Source organism: Eumetopias jubatus, unplaced genomic scaffold, assembly GCF_037043125.1.
Source record: "Eumetopias jubatus isolate StellerSeaLion01/CBP00866 unplaced genomic scaffold, mEumJub1_p1.0 scaffold_1, whole genome shotgun sequence".
Taxonomy (NCBI): Eukaryota; Metazoa; Chordata; class Mammalia; order Carnivora; family Otariidae; genus Eumetopias; species Eumetopias jubatus.
The window spans coordinates 70,791,810-70,818,945 of NW_028274807.1; the positions used below are offsets into that span (position 1 = coordinate 70,791,810).

Consider the following 27,136-nt stretch of genomic DNA (forward strand, 5'->3'; position numbering starts at 1 on the left):
GGGGGAGTGAGAGAGGGAGAAGCAGGCTTCCCCTCCACCCCCCCCAGCAGGGAGCCCGATCCCAGGACCCTGGGATCATGACCTGAGCCAAAGGCAGATGCTTAACGACTGAGCCATCCAGGCGCCCCCCAGAAAACAGACTCTTCACTGTAGAGAACAAACCGATGGTTACCAGAAGGAAGGGGGGTGTGGGAATGGGTCAAATAGGCTATGGGGATTACTGAGTGCACTTGTGATGAACACCGGTGATTAAAATAAAACTTAAAACAAACAAACAAACAAACAAAACCTCTAAAGCAATAAAGCCTGGGGAGCCTCGGTTAGGACTGCTGGGAGACCCTGCAAGGCACCGGCCTCCTGGCTCACCTGCAGGTAGGCGAGGGGCACTGCGCCCCGCCGGCCACCCCCTCCCATCCCCCTGCCACCGCCCGCGCGCAGCAGTTCCCTGTAAAATGCCTGCTCTCTGCTGAGTGCTGAGTCGCTGAGCGGCTCGCTCTCCATGTGACTTCAGTTTCCGTCCGTTCCTTCCGCAAGTGCTAAAATAATCTGATGCCCCAGGGAGAGGAGGCAGCCCAGTCCCGCGTTCGGCTGCTCTCGAGGAGGCCGGAGCCCCCGGAGAGGATGCACCCCGCGGAGCCGCCTGGGCCTGCGGGAGCCGTGAGTATTTCCTGCGGGGCGGCCCTGCTGGGGTGGTCGCGCTCGGGCGCCGCTGGGTGTAGGAGGTCAGTGGCCGTGGCCCGCTTGCTGCCTCCAAACGCCACCGCTTTGGTGCTCAGTTTGAGGGCCACAGCTCCGGGTAGGTGGAAAAACCTCCCTCTAGGAGCACTTAGAGCTGAAAAAGGTGGTGTGGTGTAGTGAAAACAGTGGAGGCTTCAGATTCCTCTTTTGAGGGTTTGAGCCCTGGCTCTCTGGGGAGAATTTCTGAGCCTCAGTTTCTTCATCTGTGAAATGGGCACGATAATGCTCCCTTCCTGGGCTGGGTGACTGGAGGTAATTGAGGCTATTCTGTGAACACTCAGCGTGCTGAGTGCTTGGATCTCCCTTCCTCCCCCACAACGTGGTTTGAGAATCACTATTTCATAGATGAAGGCACCGAGACTCATTAACAGCAACACATATTTATGGCCGTCTTACGTGTGTAGGTGTGTTCAAGGTGTTGAGGATAGAACTTGAACAAGGCAGGCAAAGCCCCTTCCCCAAAGCGTTTGTCCTTGGGAAATTCTGTAGGGTTCTGTTACTTCGACTCTCAGCTATTAAGTATCAGAGAGAAACTAAACCTCAGGCCTCTGACCCCTTGTCCAGTGCTCTTCCCAGCCCTGGTGGCCTCTCCATGTGGGCCAGATTATAAAGGGTTCGGCTGTATCCCCATGCACTCAGGAACTGACATAAGTAAGGAGCCACTGACCAGGCTCTTCTGTATGGCCCTCAGAATGGGCTGCTAGCTCACTTTGCTCCAGAGAGAAGGTGGCCACGTGTCCAAAAGTGCCTGGGACCATAGGAGACTGAGCAGGATCCTAAGAATGGAGCCCCCGATAGGACTGGTCCTAAGTGGTGCCCTTCCAGGGGAACAGAGGGGACCCCACTGGAGGTTTCTTCGCTGATGGATGCAGCCTATAGGAGTCTGGATGGTAGAAACATTCACTACATAGGGCTGGCCTTGTGAGACCGTGTGTGCCCCCTTCTCCTACCTTCTCCTACTGGCTGCACTGCTCAGACTGCTTCTGTGGATGCTGATGGTTTGCTGGTCTCATAGCCCTGAGACTTACTTCTTTTCCTCACACACCCATAGGTGTGTACATGTATGTCTGAGAGTTCCTAGAGGTGATTTAGGGAATCATGGGCCAAAAAAAAAAAAAAAAAAGGACAAAACAAAACCTTGATTCTTGCATTTAGGTTAAAACAAAACAAAACAAAACAGAACAGCCAGTTTCACAAAGAAGGTGCTTTCATCTAGTGGGTCCCCTCATAGGAACTTCATGAAAACCCATATAAACCTGATCCCACATAGTGCTTACACCTGTCATCCAAGAACAGGAATCTCCCAGAGAGCAGGGCCTGGTGGCTTTGGCCTGGGGCTTGTGTTAGGAATGCACTGACCTCTCTTTGTCCCTGACTTCTTTCTTCATCACAGAAGAGTGATGCCAGTACCAATTATAATCTTCATTCTGGCTGCAGTGTGCATCCACATCACAAAGTGTAAACTAGACTCTTGGATGGACAACTAGATGTGCCTCCCGCTATCTTCAGACCCACATTATAACCACATAAGTTAGAGGACAGGGGGCTTTCAACCATGACTGAAAAACATTATCTTTCTCAGGACATGCTGTATGCTCAATGATGCTTACTGACGTGTCTGCATATTAGTGACAAATATTTTTGCCCTTCATAGAACTTCTTTATTATACTCTTTTCCCATCCCTCAAACTATTCTCAACATCATTGAACAAATGTTATGTGCTCAGTGTGTGGGGGCTTCTGGGCTAAGTTAGGTGATGATGTCTGAATGCTCACAGAGGTGAGGAGAGGATAAAGGACATTGGTACTTGGATCTTACCAACCTTCACAAGCAACTGTAAACATGAGTTCAGGGGTCTTTTAATTGCAAATGACAAAAACCCAACTCAGCCTGGCCTCAGAGAAAAAAAAAAGTTTATTATTTTAAATAACCAAAAAGTCTATGTGGAATAGCTTCAGGCATGGCTGGATCCAGGTGCTCAAACATTGCCAGCTTTGCTTTTTTCTGTTATTAGGCAGGTCCTAAAGCTGGTGGCAAAGATACTCCCATTGCTCCATGAATTCAAAGAACAGCAGCTTCAAGCTTAGTTTCCATCAGTTTGGCAGAAAGCCTCTTTCCCAATAGTTCTAACAACAATCCTTCTGTTGAGTCTCATGGACTTGTTGTTAGTGATGTACCCATTATAAGCCAATCACTATGGTTAGGGAAATAGAGGGCTCTGAGGGACCCAGCCTGGTGCTTAGGCCCCTCCTTGGAACCAGGGATTGAGGTCAAACCCAAATAAACACAGACTTCTTAAGAAAGGAAGGGGGTTGGTTGCATGACAATGTGAATATACTTAACGCTACTGAGCTTTACACTTAAAAATGGTTAAGACGGTAAATTTTATGTTATGTGTATTTTACAATTAAAAAATAATAATAAGGGCACCAGAGTGGTGTAGTCGTTTAATCGTCCGACTCTTGATTTTGGCTTGGGTCATGATCTCAGGGTGGTGAGATGGAGCTCTGCACCCTGCACGGAGTCTGCTTGGGACTCTCTTTCCCTCTCCCTCTGCACCCCCCCCGCCTTGCTCGCTTGCACGTTCTCTCTCAAATAATTTTTTTTAAAAAATCAAACAAAGAAATAAAGAAAGAAAAAGGAAGGGGTGGTTTCCTCAGAGGGGAATTGAGGAGTTGTTACCAGAAGGAGAAATGATTGTGGGTAGGAAAAACCAACTGATTTCCAGAGTAAATGGAGTCAGGTGCTGAGACCAAACCACAAGTGTCTTCTCACTTTAATGCATGAGTGATTTCAGGCTGAACAAAGGGAATAAAGGAGGAAGTAGAACGCTGTCATGTTCTCAGCAGCAAGGTGGGCATGAGGAGCAGGGCTAGTACCTGTGATGGGCTGAATGTGACCACAAAGACCTGTGAGGACACAGGGACACCCCACGCCCAGCCCCAACCCAGAATGTCGCTGTGGTCAGGTGCTAGCTGTGTTCCCAAGAGCCTCTCTGCTGTGCCTCCTGGAAAGAAAATAACCAGGAGGGGATTTCTCCACAGAAGTTAGCACTTGGGCTCTGTCTTTTTACCTTGACTCTTGTCAAGCAGAACCAAAATGTCTGAGGCGGCCCAGCGCCCACAGTGCCAGCAGGGGCTCCTCTTGGGGTACACATCGTGTTCTCCAATAACCTCATGTCTCTCCTTTTTAGATGTCAGGCTGGATACTGGTTCCTCCTGGTCCTCCCTGTTATTCCTCATCTGGTCCAGCCGTTGTCCCTTGGGTCTCTCCTGCCTTTCCAATGTTTCCTTGGGGGCCCCACCAGATGCCAAGGCTGGGTTCTCCCTCTCAGGTCATTCCACACTTGGCCCTGGGTCACCTCCTTCAGCTTCAGACACGTTAATGGTCTCCCTATCGCTGCCCAGACTGACACCCTGAGACCTCCTCGTGGGACTCTTCTCATGGCCTTTCTCTTGTTCTAGGTTCTCGAGCCCTTTCTCCAATCCCTAAACTGAAGTTTCCATCATATTTAGTAATACTGGCTTCTTATTTCCTTTTAAATGCCCAGATTTTTTCTAGGCTTCCTAGCTCCTTTTGCAGAACTGTAAAGACCCTCATCTTTGTCACAGGTACACTCCGTGGCATTCACAGGTTACCTCATCCCCACAAAAGCCCCATGGCCCCTTGAACACTCAGGGGTACTACTATTCAGAACATTCAAACACTGCATGGTACAGGCACTGTCCAGTCGGAATGGACATTGTCATTAGAAGCAGGGTTCTGGGGCCGTGATGGGGCAGGTGTTACCTCCTTGGTTGCTGGATCATTGTGGGGTCCTGGCAGTTCCAAGAGAGGGGCCCGGCTCATGGGATATCTATTTACCAACAAGTACAAACCTGTGCCCCAGCTGAACATTCACTCAACATGTATTCCTCCCAGGCAGGTGCATATCCAGCACCTCCTACCTGGGCCTGAACTCAGCTCTGGTTTTGGCTTTGCCGAGCAATTACCTTTGCCCTTTCTGAGCCTTGAATTTCCTATCTGTAAAATGGAGATAATGGATTTGAACCTAGATGTTGGCGCACCAATGTTCACAGCAGCATTACTCACAATGGCCAAAAGGTGGAAACAAGCCAAGTGTCCCCTGATGGGTGAATGGACAAACAAAATGTGATCTATACGTACAATGGAACGTTATTCAGCCGTAAACAGGAATGAAGTTCTGATACCTGCTGTCACATGGAAGGACCTTGGAAACCTTATGCTAAATGAAATAAGCCAGGCACAGAAGGACCCATATATGGCACGATTCCACTTACAGGAGGTACCTAGAATAAGCGAATGTTTAGAGAAAGAAAGAACAGTGGGTACCAGGAACTGAGGGGAGGGGGGACGGAGAGTTACTGTTTAGTGGGCAGAGTGTCGGTTTGGGATGCTGCAAAAGTTCTGGAGAAGGATAATGGTGAGATTGCATGGCAATGTGAATGTATTTAATTCTACTGAGTTGTACACTCAAAGTGGGTTAAAATGGTAGATTCTATGTGTATTTTACCCCAGGAAAAACTGGAGGTAATAATGCCTAGTCTGTAGAAATGTTGCAGAGTGCTAAGTGAGATCAAAGGTCTGTAAGACACTTTTGCAACCTCAAGTGCTATTATTGCCATTATTATCCAATAGCAGTAAGTTATAATCCACTTGTTTTGGCTTTATCCAAGAGTTCCCTAAAAACCATTGTTATTTTGGGGGGGAAGTTTTTGTTTTTAAATCACATTACTCCCATTCCTCTGTGAATTCAAATAGGTTTTAGAGGGGAAAAAAAAGACAACCTTAGAACAGATACCTACCTTGCCAGTACAATTTGAGGGATTTTGAAAAAGACAAAGTGATCTCTCCTGCCATCCCGAGAAACTACACCATGAAAACTTTATTACTTTTCACCATTACCTATCTAAATACCCACTGGAGAGCAGTGCATTAAAGAGGGTATCAGCCACTCACACTGCAATGCCAGCTGCTTTCTTCCTAATTTTGGCTGAGGACACTAAGATAGTGATTATCAAATCTTATTTTTTTAAAAAGATTTTATTTATTTATTTGAGAGAGAGAATGAGAGAGAGAGAGAGAGCACAAGAGGGGGGAGGGTCAGAGGGAGAAGCAGACTCCCTGCTGAGCAGGGAGCCCGATGTGGGACTCGATCCCGGGACTCCAGGATCATGACCTGAGCCAAAGGTAGTGGCTTAACCAACTGAGCCGCCCAGGCGCCCCAAATCTTTTTTTTTTTTAACAAGACAAACTTTCCCCAAATAGCCTTTGCAATCTCAATTGAGATTAAATTAATTAAACTGATCCAGAAGATTGAACAAGGAGTAACTTTATTTTTAGTTACATCACTTGATATGCTTTCTAAAGTATTTAGGGGGAAGTATGCTGATGACTGCAATCTATTTCTAAATGCATCAAAAACTAAGATGGATTGAAGGCTGGATAGAGGGATAGGTAGAGGTTGTGTGAAAAAAGCAAGTGTAGTAAAATGTTCAGAGTAGAAGCTAGGTGGTGGGTATACCAGAAATCCCTGTCAAATTCTTTCAACTTTGCTGTATGTTTAAAATGTTCATAATAAAATATTGGGGGAAAAGTTAAATTACTAACAATACCTAGTAACTGCTCATTTTCCTTTTCATGAACATAAAAATCAAATAATAAAAAAATTCTGTAAGAGCTACAACTTTTTATATTTATTATATTATATTATATTATATTATATTATATTATATTATATTATATTATATTATATTATATTATATGGATCATTGCTCAACTGAACTCTTAGGATGTGATGAGAAGATGACACATGCACTGGGCCTTGTAGGATGAATAGGAGTCTGGCAGCTGGAGAAGACCAGAAAAAGGGCCTTTCCCACAGAGGAACCAGTGTGTGAAAATACATGATTTAGTCATGGATAGCAAATATCCGGGGGTGGCTGGCGCTTGTGGTATTGAGGTTGAGTTTTGCTGGATTCAGACTAGGTTTCAATTGCAGCTCTGACATTCTCTGGCTCCACAGCCTACACCTTTGTGAGCCTCAATTTACCATGTATGAAATGGAGATAACATTCACCTGCTAGGATTTTGTGAGGATCGTTATATGCAAAGCCCCTGGCACAGCATTTATCCCAAGGTGAGCACTCAATAAACATTAGCTGTTGCAACTGAGACCCTGGGAAGCAAGTTGGGAGCTTGATTCCTACCCCACTGAGCTGGGCAGTCCTCCGGAATCTGTATCATGTCATTCCTCAGTTGGGCTCTTTCTCAAAGGAACCAAGGTTGGAGGGGCGGCGGTAATGTATTTCTACTCTGGGCAATAACCCTTGGTTCTCACCTATAACCCCTTTCCTACAAAGTCTTCCACAGACTCTGGGTGGTCTCTCCTCCGAACGTCCCCAGGTCCACACTCCACAGCTCAGACGGATAGGAGAAGGTACTACCGCTCCTGTCTTATTTATTTCAATGCCAGCTCCCTGTTTACAAGGAGGAAATCTGCCTTCCCTTTAATTCTGACACTACCTTGTCTTACTAATCAAGTCCACACGTTTCCTTATCTTGACAACGTTTTTCACACACATTCTCTCATTCAGTCTTGACACGACCCTGTGAGACCAGCAAGGCACTGACGGCCTTATTGGCCCCCACGGCCACACTGGAGTGTGAGAGAGAGCAAACTTGTGATATTGAAAGGAAATGACAGGTTTGAAACTGATGCGTCGTTGCCTCGGTGCCTGTCCACAGAGATTATGTAGGTCTCTCATAAAAAAAGGTGACAACATGTTCCCACCACCAGCCCTGTAAGAGCAAGGTGTTGTCACCCCACTGGGAGCACGTTTGCGTTTTTTAAAACCTGGGGCCATGGAACAGGACAGAGCGAACTGACCTCTGTTCATTCTAAAGGGCTGACCCTGACCACGTAGGGAAGCCGGCTGACTCCTTTGTAGCCCTGAGGAGACAAAGTCCGGCAGGATAGTGTTTAAGCAGCATGCCACACACTGACTGCCCGGAGTTGTCGTAGGAAGAGCCCAAGAGAAGAAAATCTGCTATGGCCTTCAGCCTCCCTCCAGGCGCGCACAGAACCTCGGCCATTCCCAGATGAAGACTCTTCTCCCAAGCTCAGGTGGCGTCGGGCTGATCAGGTGTGCGAGGCTGGGGTGGGAACCAGACCTCTGTATTTTAAACCAGTGCTTGGGAACCACAGCCCCACCTTCCCTGTGGCACCTTGTCCGTATCATCTCATCTCTCTGACCTGAGTGGTTTCACCTCCAAAATACTGGAGGGTAGTTCCTTGAGAAATGCTACCGTTCTCCTGAAAAAAATGGTCAGGTACTAAATTTGAATGAACTTGCGTGTGCCGGAAGAGTCATGTGCAACACACGTGTCCTTTCTCACATACCTTCTTAGGGCCACACCTCCAAGGAGCATTCCAATAGGGTCAAACGGTACAACTCCTCGCTTATTTGTGCAGCCTGAGAGTAGGATCCAAGTCCTAGAAGCAAATAGGAAGGACGAGCTCCCACCCAGGGTATGGTTAAGCACAGGCAATTCGATAACCTGCCAAGGATGACGCTGTAAATATGACAAAGACTATTTTTTGAACTCTCTTTGAAAACTTGCCTTACGACACAGGCATTATGATTCCCGTTTTCCTGGGGAGGAGATCGAGGCCAAGAAGTTGAATGACGTACTCAAGGTCAAGCCCGGCTTTGAACCTGTTCTTTCTGTCCCCTTAGCCTGCACCGTTCCTTCACCCTTAACCGCCACCTTCCCAGAAGCTGGGTTGAGAACATGCAGCCCCAAATCTAAATCCCCTGGACCCTGAAAAAGAAAAATAATGTCTATAAAACAACTTACTTTAGTTATTAGTCAATGATATTTTTTTCTTCCATTAACTCCAAATATGATCATTTTAAGCACGCGCACAAAAATTTCAATTCTAAGTACCTATAAGAAATTCTCTATTTCAGTGATATTTATTAGGCTCTGATTGTAACATATTTTAATAATAGATTGATTCCATTCTTTTAAAACTTGTCTTTTTTTAAATTTTTATTCATAGAGAGAGAGAGAGCACAAGCGGGGAGAGGGGCAGAGGGAGAAGAAGCTGAGCAGGGAGTCTGACATGGGGCTCAATCCCAGGATCCCAGGATCATGACCTGAGCCAAAGGCAGACATGTAACAGACTGAGCCACCCAGGTGCCCCAAAACTTGTCTTAATATAGTAATTGAAGTTGATTATTGGAAAATTAGAAAACACAAAGAAGCAAAAATACAGATAGGAAAAAACAAATTATCTGGTGCAATTCTCCCCACTGTTGAGATTCAGATGTTTGCTCTTTCAACTATTTTCCATACACATGCAGGTGAATGCATATTCCTTTAGCAAACTTGGGATTATACTATACATTCTATTTTACATCTTCCTTTTTTCTTAATATTTTATTATGAACATCTTTCCATATCGCTAAATATATTGCCCCTGAAGAATTTTTAATTGCAGCACGGTATTCCCATCATATGGTTGTAGCATAACGTATTTAGCCAATTATTTCTTTGTTGGACTTGTGGATGGTTTCCACTTTTAAAAATTATTATTACTAATACTGCACTGAATATCTCTGTAAAAACATTTTTACATACATTATAATTCCTTCAGATAAACCCCTAGGAGTGGAATTACTGAATCAAAAGTAATCTACAGGGGCGCCTGGGTGGCTCAGTCATTAAGCGTCTGCCTTTGAGCTCTCTCAAATAAATAAATAAAATCTTTTAAAATTAAAAAAAAAGAGAGAAAGCCAGAGAAGCAAATTATGAGGTCTGAATTCACACATCAAAATTCTAAATGCTGTTACTCCAGTCCTCAGTATGCAACTTCTTTTTATTTTTTTTAAATTTTTAAATTTTTAAAATATTTATTTGAGAGAGAGAGCGCAAGTAGAGAGGAGCGGCAGAGGGAGAGGGAGAAGCAGACTCCCCACTGAGCAGGGAAGCCAGACTGAAGCTGAGGTTGCTCCCAGGACCCCAGGAACATGACCTGAGCCGAAGGGAGACACTCAATTGACTGAGCCACCCAGGCATCCCTGCAAGTTCTTTTTAGACGTATTTGCCATGTGAACATTGATCCTTTACAAAATATAGGAATGTACTAATTCAACCAAAGATTACAACTGTTTTATTTTTTTTAAGATTTTATTCATCTATTTGAGAGAGAGAGTGAGCAAGAGAGAGAGAGAGAGCACAAGCAGGGGGGTGGAGGAGCAGAGGGAGAGGGAGAAGCAGGCTTCCCACTGAGCAGGGAGCCCAATGCGGGGCTCGATCCCAGGACCCTGAGCCGAAGGCAGACACTTAACTGACTGAGCCACCCAGGTGCCCCTACAACTGGTTCTTTACTTTTATAACTATTCTTCATTTTCTTTCACATATAATACCAAAATCAAATTTAAAATATCTTTGTAATTAGTAGTCCACATTTTGGATATTTATCCAAAGAAGATGTAGAAATAAGTCAATAAACACATGTAAATGCTCAACATTGGTTAGACATTGGGGAAATGCAAATCAAAATCACTTCACACCTGCTAGGATGGCTGGAATAAGAACGACAGGAAATAACCAGTGTTGATGAGGATGAGAAGAAATTGAAGCCCTCATACACTGCCGGTGAGAATGTAAAATGGTGCAGAAACTGGAAAACAGTCTGGCAGTTCTTCAAAATCAAACAGAATGACGATATGTCCCAGCAACTTCATTCCCAGAGTCTATACTCAAGAGAATTGAAAACATGGCCAGAATAAGCAAATCCATAGAAATGGAAAGGAGATTAGTGGCTGCCAAGGGATGGGGGAAGTGACTACTAGTGGGTATAGGGCCTCATTTTCAGGTGATGCAGGTGTTCTGGAATTAGACTGTGGCGATGGCTGCACAGCTTTGTGAATGTACTAAAAACCACTGAATTGTATACTTTAAAAGGGGAATTATATGGTATGTGAATTGTCTCGATTTTTATTTTTTATTTATTTATTTTTTTAAGATTTTATTTATCTATTTGACAGAGAGAGAGAGACAGTGAGAGAGGGAACACAAGCAGGGGGAGTGGGAGAGGGAGAAGCAGGCTTCCCCGCGGAGCAGGGAGCCCCATGTGGGGCTCGATCCCAGGACCCTGGGATCACAACCTGAGCCGAAGGCAGACACTTAACGACTGAGGCACCCAGGCACCCCTATGTCTCCATTTTTAAAGTACACCTTGTAGCTTATTTGTAGGAAAAGAGAGCACAAAGTGTTTTTAAATTTTTTTAGATATTTTTCTTAGATTTCATAGCTAGTTATCAAAGTAATCCTAAACTTACTATTCGAAAGTTGAATGGTTTTTATCTTGAATCGATATTTCTTTCTTTCTTTCTTTCTTTCTCTTTCTTTCTTTCTTTCTTTCTGGCCTCGATCAGAAGGACTTGGGCCCCCCTCATCTTGAATTTAAAGTTTGAGCCAAAATGTTATTCTTGCTTTCCTTTTTTTCCCTTCTTTCCTTTTCCAGACTACATTTTAAGCAATAAATATATCTTGCTAAACCATTTGCTTGGTGTCAGTACAATTTCTCCAGCAAAAATCTTGCAAATCAAGTTAGTTTTATGTGCAGATTCTCATAAAATAGAGATGATGTCTACAATTATCTAACATGATGATTTGTCAGTACCCAAAATAAGTCAATTTTCCTGCTACAAGAATCTAATTAGTTTTAGAGTACACTTTTCTTTTCTTTTCTTTTCTTTTTTTAGGGAGGGAGTGGGGGTGGTGGGCAGGGCAGAGAGAATCTTAAGCAGGCTCCACATCCAGCACAGAGCCCCATGCGGGGCTCGATCTCCCATTCATGACCCTGAGATCATGACCTGAGCCAAAATCAAGAGTTGAACACTTAACCGACTGAGCCACCCAGGCACCCCTAAAAAGTGTTAATTTTTTGTAACCTTAAATTTTGAGACCATTTTGAACTTACAGAAAAGTTGCAAAAGTAACTAAAAGAATTCCCATAAATTCTTCACCTCCGTTCTCCAGTTGTTAACATTTTGTCATGTCTGGTTTCTCTCTTTCTCTATTTATTTAAAAATATATATATGGGGGTGCCTGGCTGACTCCGTCGGTAGAGCACACGGCCCCTAATCTCAGGGTCATGAGTTCAAGCCCCACACTGGGTATGGAGTCTAATTAAAACACACACACACACTCACACACACACACACACACACACACACACACACAGGTATTTTTTTCCTGAATGATTTGGAGAATAATGTTGCAGGGTGCCTGAGTGGCTCAGTTGGTTAAGTGACTATCTTCAGCTCAGGTCATGATCCTGGAGTCCCGGGATCGAGTCCCGCATCGGGCTCCCTGCTCAGCAGGGAGTCTGCTCCTCCCTCTGACCCTACCCCCTCTTGTGCTCTCTCTCTCACTGTCTCTCTCAAATAAAAAAAAAAAAAAAATGAGAATAATGTTGAGCCATGCCCCTTTACCTCCAAATAATTCAGTGTATATTTTCTAAGAGCAATGATAGTCTCTTACATAGATGTAGTACAATGATCAAAATCTAGACATTTTACATTGATATAATACTGTTTTTTGTTGTCATTGTTGTTTTTAAGTAGGCTCTACACCAGGCATGGAGCCCAATTCGGGGCTTGAACTCATGACCCTGAGATCAAGACCTGAGTTGAGAACAAGAGTCAGACACTTGACCGACTAAGCCACCCAAGCACCCCTATATAATACTGTTATTTCATCCATGGTTTGTATTCAGATTTTGCCAAGTACCCCAGTAAGGCCCAGTAGTAACTTGACCATTTAGTTAAGGAGGTGTCTGCCAATTTCTCCACCATAAAACTGCTATTTTGCCTTTATAAGTAATCTGTAGAGAGAAACTTTAAGACTAGATTAATATCTTGTTTTCCAATAATTTTTTGCTCTTTAGTTTTCCCATCCCTTGATCATTCTTGCCTGTAGGATACACTTTGAAAAATACATTGGTAGATTCAGATTTCAGCCACTTTCTCTAATTTTCAGGTAGCATCATAAACCTTGCATGCACTTTGTTGTCAATTTTGTCCTTTGTGTTTAAGCTTATTTTTTTTTTAAGATTTTATTTACTTATTTGACAGGGAGAGACACAGCAAGAGAGGGAACACAAGCAGCGGGAGTGGGAGAGGGAGAAGCAGGCTTCCCGCGGAGCAGGGACCCAGATGCGGGGCTCGATCCCAGGACCCTGGGATCATGACCTGAGCTGAAAGCAGATGCTTAACGACTGAGCCACCCCCGTGCCCCTGAGTTTAAACTTATTAAAGAGCAAGTCTTATTTTAGTTAGCTCCTTTTCGTTGCCAACATGCAATAGTTGGGCCAGCCCTTGGGGGGTCGGGGGTGGGGATGCTATCATGAGAAAACATGGAGCTTGGAAATGGATCTGACCCTGCAGAGAACCATCAGGAACCCCAAAGGCAGCCTCAGAGCCCATTCTTGCCACCCAGCCTGCAGGGCCCACCATCTTGTCACTCTTCCTATTCCACCTTCTCTGATCTCCGCCCTCTGTTGACTGTTTTCATTCTTTTCTGTTCACATGTCTTGTAATCTAACTCACAGATTCTATGAGTTCTAACTCATGGCAAGATCCCTCAAAAATTCAATTCTACCTTCTCTCTTTGCCTCTTAGCTCCAATTTCTACTGCTCATTACCTAATTTGGGGCACCTGAGTGGCTCAGTCAGTTAAGCGTCCAACTCTTGATTTTAGCTCAGGTCTTGATCTCAGGGTCATGAGTTCAAGCCCCGTGTTGGGCTCAACACTGGGCATGGAGCCTACTTAAAAAAATTACCTAATTCTCTCCCTTGTCTCTGCATTGGGATCATTCAGAGGGTGCTGGCTGCGTGTAAGGATTGACCCCCTCTGGCCAGGTGCTCCCCCAAGATTCTATCAGCTTGATGGAGGTGGAGGTAGAGGTGGAGGTGGTGGGAAGGTCATATGTTTCCCCTGAGGGCTGCCTCTTAGAGGGACCGCAGGTGTGGTGGACAGAGCTATTGACCAACCTGGACAGTGGAAGTTATATTAGTGCATCAAGTCAGAACACATGATCTAACACTTGGGTACTCCTTTCAGATAGGAGAGAAGCTATCTGGAAGCTCTAGTTTGAATGTCAAATGCTCGAATTCTCAGGCTATCTTTAAGGTTTATGTTAATATGCATTTTTTTTTTTAAGATTTTATTTATCCATTTAACAGAGAGAGACACGGCGAGAGCAGGAACACAAGTAGGGGGAGTGGGAGAGGGAGAAGCAAGCTTCCTGCTTGGCAGGAAGCCTGATGCAGGGCTCGATCCCAGGACCCTGGGATCATGACCCGAGCCAAAGACAGACGCTTAACAAATGAGCCACCTGGGCACCCCGTGTATATGCATTTTTAACAAATGTTTACTGAGTATCCTTCTGAGGAAAATATTTGAAAAATGTTATGTTCCAAGAAATACTGGGACAACAAATTACCATTATTACCCCTCTTCTTTTAGGAACTCCAACATTTATCTCATGTTCCTTGTTTATCTTTATTTTGAAAAATTTCAAATTTACAGAAAAGTTAAAAGAAAGTATCATGCTAAATTTATCTTTTGGTAATGTTTTGCTTTAATTTTCTCTCTCTCCCGCACCTAGGCCATGTGAAAGTAGGTTACATGGGTGTGCCTGGGTGGCTCAGTCGTTGGGCGTCTGCCTTCAGCTCAGGTCATGGTCACAGGGTCCTGGGATTGAGCCCTGCGTCGGGCTCCCTGCTCAGCGGGAAGTCTTCTTCTCCCTCTCCCACTCCCCCTGCTTGTGTTCCCTCTCTTGCTGTGTCTCTCTCTGTCAAATAAATAAAAAAAATCTTTAAAAAAAGTAGGTTACATAAATTGTAGATATTGTGAAACTTCACCCCTAGATACTTCAGCATGCATTTCCCAAGAATAAAGGCACTTTCCTACATAGCCAAAAAAAATCATTTTCATACCTAAGAAAATTAGCAATAATCTGATATCATTTGTACATAATACCGTCTAAAAACACATCATTCGGTACACATGTAAATTTACCCCAGTTGTCTCAAATTTTTCTCTTAGAGATTTTTAAAACTCTAAAATCCCCTCAAGTACATGCATTACACTTGGTTATTATGCTTCTTCTTCACCTGTAATCAGACCTCCCCTTTTCCCCTCCAGTGCCTTTCTTTGTGTTTCAATACTTTGACTTCTTTGAAGAGCCCAAGCCAGTTGTCTCGTAGGACAATATACAGCCTGGATCCGTCTGATTGTTTCCTCATGACTGCGTCCAGGGCAAACATTCTTGGCAAGGATACTGCTCTGTGTTTCCCAAGGCGCCCCACCTGGAAGCTCAGAGTGTCAGGTGGTCTCACCACAGGAGATGCTAAGTTTGAACATTTGGTGAGGGCTAAAGTCACTCTAATTTTTTTGCTACGGATCAAAGAGACCAAAGCTGTTTGCCCGAGGCTTTCAAATACTTCTTGGTAGTAGGAATTATTTGAAATGGTCACAGACTGGGGTTTCTGTTCTTTATTATCTGTTCTCTGTGGTGTGTGACCAGGTGCCCTTGCCTTTTTCCCAGGACCCCAGGATCCCAGGTGGGATTTGCTCTTTTATTTTTAAACAAAGGCATATTTCCTTTCTGTGGAGACCTCTAGCTAGCACCTGTGCCTTCCGTGTTCACGGGTGTCAACCTCACACATTCACACTCTGCACTTATGCATTCTCTGCTTCTAGAGATTTCTTCCCCTCACACCAGTCTATAAATATTTCTCTTTTTTATGATTTTATTTAATTAATTAATTAATTATTCGTTAGAAAAAGAGGGAGAGAGAAAGCACAAGCAGGGGGAGCGGTAGGCAGAGGGAGAAGCAAGCTCCCCACTGAGCAGGGAGCCCAATGTGGGGCTCGATCCCAGGACCCTGGGATCATGACCTGAGCCGAAGGCAGATGCTAGCCACCCAGGCGTCCCTATAAATATTTGTTTTTGACACCAATACCTCTGAGTTACCATCTTTCTCCAAAGACCCCTTTGTTTAGAGCTTTTCAGCTTCTCTGATTATTTTGAGGAGAAAATTCTCGATTACATGCTAATGTATGTATAACACTCTTAACACTTACTGATAGCACCTTTAGCAAAGAGGGTGCAGTCCCCACTCTGTAGTAGCAGTGGTGAGACGGGGTGGGGAGGTGAGAGTGTGGGAGTGAGGTGATATTCAGGGTGCCCCTGGATATTAGAAATCCAACATCCTTTCCTGAAAATGAATCAAAACCCTCCCACACAACAAAACCAAAATTCAAGTCAGAGTTATTCATTAGTATTCCCAAACTTTCAGTGTGAGATATTTTATGGATAAAAATACCCCTAGATTGGCCTTTACGTGTGGTTGTGTTTTACTACCCGCTGATTAAGACATTACATCATGATGGAAAACTATTTGGAATTAATCACCCTTTAAAAACAAGAAATTTTATTTTATTAATACAGGAAAATCTACATGCATTTGGTAAAAAAAGTAGTATACATATACATTTAAGTGTTAGATGATCTAACAAAACGGGATGCTGCTGCACGCCTGAACCATTTTGATTTTTGTGATGACAGGGACATGGAAATGTCAAGACTTCAAGAAGGAGAGACCAGTCGAAAGATTTCACTCACCTTCTCTTCCCTGTCCATTGCAAAAGCAAGCAACACCCGCACAACCCCTCACTGAAGCCATTCCTTGGCCTGTGTATTACCATCTTCTTCCATTCAAGCGGTCCTAAGCCCAGAACTGAGGTGGGCATGGGGATGGATATGGAAAGTGCTCCCCAGGATCGGGACACTCTGTCCAAAAGGAGTACATGTTACCAACGCTTTCAGCCCGCAGGACCATCCACTTGGTCTTCTTTCACCTTACTTAGCTCAATGAAGCAGGAGGTCCTCCGTACTATTTTGTGGAAACAGAAAAAGCAACAAGCATACTTTCTAAAACAAAGAGGAATTTTTACAGTTGATATGCATTCTCCTTCCTCACCATTAGTGTTCTCTTGTTCCAGAATAGAGTCTTGATACATGTTGCTTTTATGAAATGAATCTGTTTTCACCAATTATTTATTATAACTAGGTATGCACAGAGAAAAATCAGACAAAAAGCTATATCGTTTTTCTGCCTAAAAAGGAACAATGTATAGGGGCGCCTGGCTGGCTCTGTTGGTCAAACATGCGACTCTTGATCTTGGGGTCAAAAGTTCGAGCCCCACGTTGGGCATAAAGATTACTTAAGGTGGCTCAGTCGTTGAGCGTCTGCCCTCGGCTCAGGTCATGATCCCAGGGTCCTGGAATCGAGCCCCGCATCGGGCTCCCTGCTCAGCGGGAAGCGTGCTTCTCCCTCTCCCTCTTCCACTCCCCTGCTTGTGTTCCCTCTCTCGCTATCTCTCTCTGTCAAATAAATAAAATCTTAAAAAAAAAAAAGATTACTTAAAATAAATAAATTCGTTTTTAAAAAAAGGAACACTGGGATTGATATAGGTTGAATCACAGGTTTCCATGATAACCAGTTAGAATCTCAAGACTCGTGATCGCATGGGGGTTGCCATGAAGCACTGGAGGTCCTAATATTTCAAGGACTTCTTAGAGAAGAACCAGCAAGGACATTTTGTGATGACTGAACACAAGCAGAATAGTTAGAAGATGAAGAAGAAATATAAATGCAATACTAAGAGGACTTCACTGTAACAGAAGGTAGGCTTTAGAGTCTTCATATCTCCAGGTGAGATGTGTTTACGACATGATACAGGACTTAATGTCCTGCTCGCACCTGGGTCACTAGGGTCTTGTCTTTCAAAGCTTTTTTTTAATTAGAAGCTCACAATCTCTGGCATCAGCCATGATCATGAAAGCCATGACTGGATAAACTATAGAGAGACCTTATAGAAATTGTTAACTGAATGAAAGAATATAGAATTGTAGACTCTGATTAAAAGAGAAGAGGACTTACCATTTTTTGCCTCCACACTTAGAAGGAACTCTTCAGTTTTGTTATCTGGTTTAAGAAGAAGATGTGAATGGAGTCTGTTGATGCCATCTGCTTCTCATGTCAGGACCTCAGCTTTTATAGAGGGGACTTTCCCAGTGGTCACCCAGACCCGGAGGAGACGTGATACTTATTCAGACCCTATTTGGGTTGATTCGCAGTTCCCCTGTGGCTCCTGCAAGTGGTTCACAGTCCATGAAATGGGAACCATGGATCCAGGCCCTGTTAATTATAGTGAGGGGAGGTTCCAGGTTACCTCATTTAAATTATTAATGTCATACTGCCTTGTGTGCCCTCCATGATAATTATTTTCTTTTCGCTTCTCTTTCTTGGAGATTACACATAACAACCACTCAGCCAGCTCAGTGGTGTTTGAAACTCATAAATAATAATTATGTTATTAACTATCCTCATAGTTAACGAAGCACTTTCACATATACTGCTTGATCTCACAAAAACTCTGAATAGTTATTATTATCCCCATTTTATAGAGGGATTATCTGAGTCTTAGAGACTTTATATGAATTGCTCAAGGACAAAGAACAAATACTGGAGCCAGAATTCAAACCCTGGTCTGTCTGGTTCTAAATCCCATAATTTTCCCGTGCTGCCTCATGAGAGGAGTTGCCCAGAAGGAACAGCAATAATTTTTCTTTCCTGGTTGGCTGAGTTTAGGAGGAAGGAGTAAATATATTTTAAATTTGCAATTTTCTCATTGACCCACAAATTGAAATTATACTCTGGGCGTGACATCAGGCCCATCTAGCATTCCAGTCTAAAGAGTTACATTCTCCCTGAAGAAATCATCATCTTGCCCTGTACACATCTAGATTTGGCATTTCGGTATAAATTGAAATGGCTTTTCTGGAAGGGTCATTGTCACAGCAGCATGTACCATCCCAAGCCTGACAGAGGGGGTGAGGGAGGAAGAGGGGGCAAGTCCATGGTTGCCATTTCCCTGTCTGTCTTCAATAAAATATAGGACGTCCAGTGAAACTTGAATGTCAGATAAACAACGAATTTCTTTAGTATAAGTATGATGCAAATATTGCAAGGGACATATTTACATTAAAAAGTTATTTGTTGTTTATCTTACATTCAAATGGCATCCTGTAATTTGCTAAGTCTGGCAACCTTATCTCAAGGTGGGCAGTGATCCCAACGTTGTTTCCTGTGTGTGTGTGTGTGTGTGTGTGTGTGTGTGTGTGTGTGTGTGAGGATCCTAAGGACAAAACCCATATGGCTCTGCTTTTGCCATCTGTGCCCTGTACATGCCATGAGGTAGTAGTTCTGTACAGGTGCAGAAGTGCAAGGAGGGCTTGGAGGGGGATTCCCAGTGTCCGGCAAAGACTGATGAATTCTGAGTGAGAGGTTCCCTCTGTGGTAAGGAGAGCTGACCTGACCTGAAGTGAAGGCTAAAGTTAATTTACCTGGTTTCACTTTGCTTTTCTGCTAGTCTGTTTTCACTGGTGAGTATTCAGATCTGACCAGGAAGTTAAAGTTAGCCTCAGAGATGTGTAAACTCATTCAAAGAAAGAGAAAGAGGAAGGGGCCCAAGGTGGCCTGGACGTGTGAGGCAGGAAGGTCTGTGGGTCTTCTGGAATAGGTGAGGAGGTTCATATTAGGGAGCAGGCCCTGTGGTCCCTACCGGGGGCATGTCAAGGAGAGGATGGTGCAGATGAAATGCTGGTGCCAGGCAGGCACTTGCCTCTGATTGTGAGGAACGCAGAGCAGAGAGGGGAAAGCCAATGGGCTATCAGCCCTCCCAGCAAGAGGGCAGTCAGTTCAACAGCACGTTCAGGGAGAGAAATTACGCTGCTTACTCATCCTGGGGCTCAGGGAGGGGAGCCTGGGGGCTGCTCTCAGCCCTGCTCCTGCGTTGATCTGGAGCCTGGAATAAGCCCTTATTATCTCTGGGCCTTTGAATGTTCTCCTGTAAAACTGTGATGGCAGAGGATATCCCAGATTTCCATTATGGTTTCTCTTAGTTCTAAAATTCTGTTGGTATATGTATAATGTTAAGCCTTCTCATGGTTCCTGTTCTGTGCTCACCGGCCGGGTAAGAGGGCTGGCGACCACACTTCATCAATAATCCTTATTATATCTGAAGATGACTTTCCATTTGCCCCTCAGTTTTTTTCTCTTATTGAAGTCCTTTTTTTCAAAGGGCTATATGCAAATGAGTTAACCAATGAGATCTACCCTCCTAAAAGCCTTGTGTCAACACAATAATTAGTAACTCTATGGGACCAGAAGCTACAATTAATATTTCAAACCCAGTTCACCAATTTTTTCATTCATTCATTTGTGCCGCAAATATTTATCAAGCTCAGGCGAGGCATCAGGCAGATTTGAGCTTTGGGAGGAAAACTTCAACAGAACGACAAAACATGGCAAACTCCAGGTGACCTGAGACCTGCTTCCTCAAGTCCTTTGGCTCTCTCTTCTGCTGGTGGGGTCTTCAAAGTTTCAGTGTTCAGCCACCTGTCCGTCAAATGGTAGAGGCAAAACAAAAATAAATGTCAGCCTACAGTTGCAGGGAAAGGTTGAAAGTGTTGGCTAACCTGAGGTATTTGAAGAATCTGTGGGTTCCCACCTTCTTCCAGCTGTGGGCCTCCAAGACCAGACATAGCTGGGAACCGGCTCCTTCTACTAAGAGTGCAGAGCAGCCCTTAGGGATGTCCTTCTCTGACTCACTTTTTCTCTGCCCTCTGTCCACAGTGCTGCACTTGAGATGGAGTTACTGCCCCTCTGGCTCTGCCTGGGTTTTCAGTTCTTGACATTGGGATGGAGAAATCGAAATGGAATGGCCACAGCTTCCCAAGGGCGCTGCCTGTTGGTGAGTTTTCCAGGGAACTCTGAGCTGTCGGTCGCTTCTGTTCCTGACAAGGATCGGTCCGTTGGGAAAACTGGCGGATTGTCCATCAAAGAGGGCAGGGAATGAAGGAGACTGGATCACTCTGCAGCTGCCTATGTGCTGCCGGGTGCAAGCTGCTCCTTAACCAAAGGTTAGGATGATGCCCGGGGAAGGCCGGGCAGTCCCTGCCCTATCTTTTTCATACCTGCTGAAGACAGGAGGCCCCTGAGGTCAGTCACCCAGAACAAGAACACCTTGTTAAAAATCTGGATGATCGAGCTCCACTCATGGTATCAGAATCCCTGAGTAGGGCGTCGTACAGTTGGAGAAGCCCTGACTCAGAGCGTGTGTATGAGCCAATAGCAAGTGCTCAACAGCTGTGCTGCAGAGTGACATCCTAGCTCACGTTCAGGCTGAAGAAGGTCCAGGGAGTGGAGAGCTGAGCTTTTACAGTTTGCCCTCCCCGGGGCTTTCAGCCTGTATGTGGAAACAGACTTGGCGCATAACAACTGAGCACATTTCTGGAAGTTTTCTCCCTTGCCTATAAGTCTATGATATCAAAAGTCTGCTTAGGAAACATACATTTAATAAACATCCCTTGAGTCCTATTATATATGATAGGCACTGAGAAGACAAATAGAATGTCGGGGTAATACCTACATTCATTGCTGATAAATCTCAAAAACCCAGCTGGTCATGGTTCTTCACCACTTTTAGTAACCTCTAACCACTATGCTGTAATATACTCCCCTAAGGAGTGGGGGTTATGAGCCAGAGCAGGTTTAAACCCCCCCTTACTGGCTGGTGACATTGGTGGGAGAGGGGGCACTCTGTGTCTCAGTTTCCTCCTCTGTAAGATACCGAATAGTGGTACCAGCCAATAATACCATAACACTGCATTGTTATGATGATTAAATGAGTTAGTGTATATAAGGCTCTCAGAACAGTGCCTTGTGTGTAGTAAGAGCTTTATGTTTTATCTAGTAGTATTGTTGTTAATCTCCGCTACAACTTCAGGCTTCCATTATCCCCTTACAGAGACAATCGAACATTAACTTCACGGTAGCTAATACAGGAGGGAATCAGGCATAGAACGAGGAAGGAATAAAGTGTGAGTTCTTTGATAGCCTTTCAGGGTTCAGGCTAGACACTTGCCTGACCCTCTCCAGCCTGATGGGCAGGAGCAGGGATGGGCTGCCAGGGAGCTCAAAGAGTGGATTCCCTGTGGCTCTTTAAAGCCTGAGAGTTTGCGAGTCCAGCTATCTCCAGTGCCCCTCCTTGTGTATAAAGTGGACATGATGAGGTTTCCTTGGGCTCTAACAGCCATGTGGTCCTTTTATAGCCCTTCAGTGGGGCTGCAGGGAATTGCAGAGGCGGGATGCCAGAGCTGCAGCAGCTGTGCTGAAACAGGGTCCCACAGCTTGAAGAAAGCCCCTAACCACAACATTCTCCAGAGTCCTTGTTAGGGGGCCACCAACACTTATTCAAATAAGGAAATACATTATTTCTGCATGGGGAGACTGAGTTTTGTAAAGACTCATCCCCCCAGTTAACCCATAATTGTAATGCAATCCCAATCAAAATTCCAAAGACTTTTGAGGGGAGGGGAAGAGTGAAAAGAACTTGACAAATTCATTCTGATGTTCATCTGGAAATTAGAAACAACTCCAATGCTCAGCAATAGATTAATTAATTAATCAAATCATGCTAATCATCATAGCTAACATTTATCAAGCACTTACGTCCCAGGTTGTGTTTTGTTTTACGTAAACAACCACATTGAATTCTCAAGAAAAAAAAAACATATGAAAAAATTATAAGTATAATTTCCATTTTACAGGTGGAATAATGAAGGTCCCGACTGGTTAGGTAACAGCCCAAAGTCACCCATTTGTTGAAAAGCAGAACCAAAATGGACTGACCCTAGAACTCTTGCTCTTTAGCACTGTGCTATTCATGCAATGAACTAATATACAGTTGCTTAACAGAATGTGGTCAAATTTATTTTTCTTGCCACGGCGATATGTCTGCACATATTATCGAGGGTGGTAAAAGTAGATTACTGGACAGTTTGCAGAGTGTGGTCTCATTAAAAAAAAATTTTTTTTTCCCCGCCATCACTGGCTTTATCCTACTGACCAATCCTTGAAAAGGAAGGCCATTATTCTTCTTTCTTATCCCTTAAAACTTTTTTTCCTGGACACCTAACATCCTGTGACTGATTTTTTTTTTTTTTTTTTGCCAATCTTATAAAACACTGGGCTGCGCTAAAGCATCCTGAGGCTTGTGTGATTTCTGCAATAAGAACAGGGTCCTCCCATCCATCCTGCCTCCGCATGCTGCACAGTCATGGTAGAACAGCACCCGGGAAGGGCACTGAACTGGGCATTCGGAGCTCTGGGCTCCTGTCCCTGCAATGCCATTGGCTCTTCACTTCTTTCCAGACCCCACTTCTCTGTACCATTCAGAGTGGTGATGAGCTCTAAGGTCCTTTTAAGCTGTAATATTGATCAATCCAGAATGTAGAGGAGCATCCCAGGCAAAATTACTTCAGGTGAATTGAAGATGCCACAGCATCTCGGTTGTCTGGCGTTGACCCTGTTGGAGCACAGGTGTTCCGGTAATAGCGATAAGGATACGACAGTGGCCATTTGCGTGAATGGTGCTCACCGTGTCAGGCGCTGTGCGGCCTCCCATCTAACCCCACTGTGGTCCCCTGAGGTAGGCACTCTCTATCTTCATCTCCATTTTTCAGAGGAAAGAACAGACTTAGGCTAAGTTATCTGCCCATGGTCACATGGGAAATAAATGGCAGAGGTGGGCTTCAAACCCGGGTACAGCCTTGGTCCTCAGTCTCTCTCACAGCTGAAACCAAACTGCGAGCACAGTTGTCACTGCTCAGAAGCCAACGGACAGGAGCTCAGACCTGCTCTGACACGCAGTGTGTTGTGAGGGAGGCCTGGGACTCAGCTCCCAGCTGATTATTTCAACGTGACGGTAAAGAACAAAGAGAAGTTCCCTTCTGTTCTACATTTCCCTATCCTTCTTTTTCTTAAAAAAAAAAAAAAAAAAAAAGTCTCTAGAGCCACCCCCAGCAGTTGCAGGAATCGTCCAGTGAATGGGCCAGGTTTCTGTACATAAACGGCCGCCTCGGAAGCCTCCTCCCCGCTGACCGGTGTGTTTCTGGACCTAGGTTGAGGGAGTGGCCGACTGCCGAGGGCAGAACCTCGAGTCGGTGCCCAGCCATCTCCCGCCCTACTCCCAGAGGCTCATCCTGGACGCCAACCCGCTTAAGACCCTGTGGAACCATTCCCTGCAGCCCTACCCTCGCCTGGAGAGCCTCAGCCTGCACGGCTGCCAGCTGGGGCGCATCGGCCGCGGCGCCTTCCGAGGCCAGGCCCGTCTGCGCAGCCTGGCGCTGCCCGACAACTCCCTCTCCGAGAGCTACAAGGACACGGCGGCTGCCTTCCGCCGCCTGCAGGCTCTGCGGAGGCTGGACCTGTCGGGGAACTCCCTGACAGAAGACATGGCGGCCCTCATGCTCCGGAACCTGTCTTCGCTGGAGTCCGTGTCCCTGGCGAGGAACACCATCATGAGGCTCGATGACTCCGTCTTCGAGGGCCTGGGGCGCCTCAGGGAGCTCGATTTGCAGAGAAACTACATCTTTGAGATTGAGGGTGGCGCTTTCGACGGCTTGACCGAGCTGAGACACCTCAACCTGGCCTATAACAACCTCCCTTGCATCGTGGACTTCAGCCTCCGCCAGCTGCGGTTCCTCAACGTCAGCTACAACGTCCTGGAATGGTTCCTGGCATCCGGCGCAGAGGCTGCCTTCGAGCTGGAGACGCTGGACCTCTCTCACAACCAGCTGCTGTTTTTCCCGCTCCTGCCCCAGTGCAGCAAGCTGCACACCCTCCTGCTGCGGGACAACAACATGGGCTTCTACGGGGACCTGTACAACGCCTCTTCGCCTCGGGAGATGGTGGCCCAGTTCCTCCTTGTGGACGGCAACGTGACCAACATCACCACCGTCAACCTCTGGGAAGAGTTTGCTTCCAGCGACCTCGCCGATCTGCGCTTCCTGGACATGAGCCAGAACCAGTTCCAGTACCTGCCCGACGGCTTCCTGAAGAAAATGCCTTCCCTCTCCCACCTGAACCTCAACCAGAATTGCCTGATGACGCTTCACATCCGAGAGCACGAGCCCCCAGGGGCGCTCGCGGAGCTGGACCTGAGCCAGAACCAGCTGTCAGAGCTGCACTTGGCCCCCGGCCTCCCCGGCTGCCTCAGGAGCCTCCGGTCATTCAACCTGAGCTCCAACCAGCTCAGGGGCATCCCCACTGGCCTTTTCGCTGATGCCAGTAACATCACTACAATTGACATGAGCCACAATCAGATCTCCCTCTGCCCCCCGCCAGCTGGCTTGGCCCGCCTGGGCCCCCCACGCTGTGTGGATTTCCGGAACGTGGCGTCTTTGAGGAGCCTCTCTCTGGAGGGCTGCGGGCTGAGGGCCTTACAGGACTGTTCGTTCCAGGGGACCGCCCTTACCCACTTAGACCTGTCCGGCAACTGGGGCCTTCTGAACGGGACTGTCGCCCCTCTCCGGGATATTGCCCCCACGTTACAGGTCCTGTCTCTCAGGAACGTGGGCCTCAGGTCCAGCTTCATGGAGCTGGACTTCTCTGGGTTTGGGAATCTGAGAGACTTGGATCTGTCAGGGAATTCTTTGACCAGTTTCCCACGCTTCGGGGGCAGCCTGGCCCTGCAGACCCTGGATCTCCGCAGAAACTCTCTCACAGCCCTTCCCCAGAGGGCGGTGTCCGAGCAGCTCACCAGAAGTCTGCGGACCATCTACCTCAGTCAGAATCCTTACGACTGCTGTGGGGTGGAGGGCTGGGGGTCCCTGCAGCGCCTGCACACCATTGCCGACCTGGCCATGGTCACTTGCAACCTCTCCTCCAAGGTCATTCGCCTGATGGAGCTGCCCGGAGGCATGCCTCAGGACTGCAAATGGGAGCGGGTGGACATGGGCCTGCTGTACCTCGTGCTCATTCTTCCCAGCTGCCTCACCCTGCTGGTGGCCTGCACCGTCATCTTCCTCACTTTCAGGAAGCCTCTGCTTCAGGTCATCAAGAGTCGCTGCCATTGGTCTTCCATATACTGACCTGGCTACGTGCCAGGGTGAGAAATTGGGCCTGTGCATGGAAGAACACGTTCTCCGCCAGATCTCCTGATCTGATGCGGAGGACAAATCCGGTGAATTGAGGTTTAAGTTAAAGTTTAAAATGTTTCCATCCCTAGTTGTCCCCCAAGCTCTTCCTCCATCATTGTGATTCACCCTCATCATCCTGGTAAAATATTTATTAAGTGATGTTCTGTGACAATAAAACACATGTCTCTTAAATATTTTTAAATCAAACTCGGCTTGTGTTTTCTCTTTCTTTAACGTTTTTCGGGAATTTCACCCAGAACACTTTACAGCGTCCTCCCCCGGGTGACAACATGGAGGTGACTAGAGAGGGTAGCAGTTCAGAGCTCCCTGATGGCAAAAACAACTCCAAGAGCTTTTCCTGTGGGTGTGAGAGTCCGTGCCCTGGGAGCGGGGGGGTTCACCAAGGACAGGAGTTTCCGAGCTGGGGGTCTGAGATGAGAGTTCTCACCTCCTGGGGCGCCTGGGTGGCTCAGTCGTTGAACGTCTGCCTTCGGCTCAGGTCGTGATCCCGGGGTCCTGGGATGGAGCCCCGCGTCGGGCTCCCTGCTCGGCGGGAAGCCTGCTTCTCCCTCTCCCGCTCCCCCTGCTTGTGTTCCCTCTCTCGCTGTGTCTCTCTCTGTCCAAAAATAAATAACATCTTAAAAAAAAAAAAAAGAATTCTCACCTCCTGTCATGGCCACTGCAGCCAGGGTGGGCCTGAGTGCCCTGGATTCACGCCTGCAGTCTCTGCAGGCAAACACGGCCCTCTCATGGAAGAGCTCAGAGAAAGATGACCAGGCCCGGAGTTTATTCATGCAATAAACTGAACACCAGGCACAGCCCTTGTTCTGAGGGAAGGGAAAGAGGAATGTAGAAAGGAGTGGCTTCTGCTAACGCATAGGCTACCGCCACTCTACTCTTCGCAAAAACCACAAACGACTCAGCAGAGGTTGAGCATCTGCACTCCCGACATATCCCTGGTTTCCTTCCCCCTCCCTCAGTGAATAGAGAACAATTTCTGTGCTCCTCTGTGAGGAAAAGACAGCGAAGACACGGGCCTTGCCCTTTTGGTAGTTTAGAATTGATGCTACCCTTGCACTTTTTATCCCTGTTTATCAAATCATAAAGGGGCTAAATGCAGGGGTGGGGCTGGGGGTGAGGGGGTGGGGAGAGGACAGAAAGCCCACAAGCTGATTCCTATTACCATGGAGACTAAATGTCAGCAGAAGTGTTTAGGCCAAGCAGTGAGAGAAAAACAGTGG

General features: G+C 46.0%; 1 protein-coding gene across 1 annotated transcript; it reads left to right on the forward strand.

The window, feature by feature from the left end:
* Positions 1–459: 459 nt before the first annotated feature.
* On the forward strand, positions 460–26,102 carry NRROS (negative regulator of reactive oxygen species). Its single transcript, XM_028100841.2, has 3 exons — positions 460–657; positions 20,548–20,665; positions 23,877–26,102. The coding sequence occupies exons 2-3, from the start codon at positions 20,561–20,563 to the stop codon at positions 25,845–25,847; spliced, it is 2,076 nt and encodes a 691-aa protein (XP_027956642.1). The 5' UTR covers positions 460–657; positions 20,548–20,560; the 3' UTR covers positions 25,848–26,102.
* Positions 26,103–27,136: the final 1,034 nt, after the last annotated feature.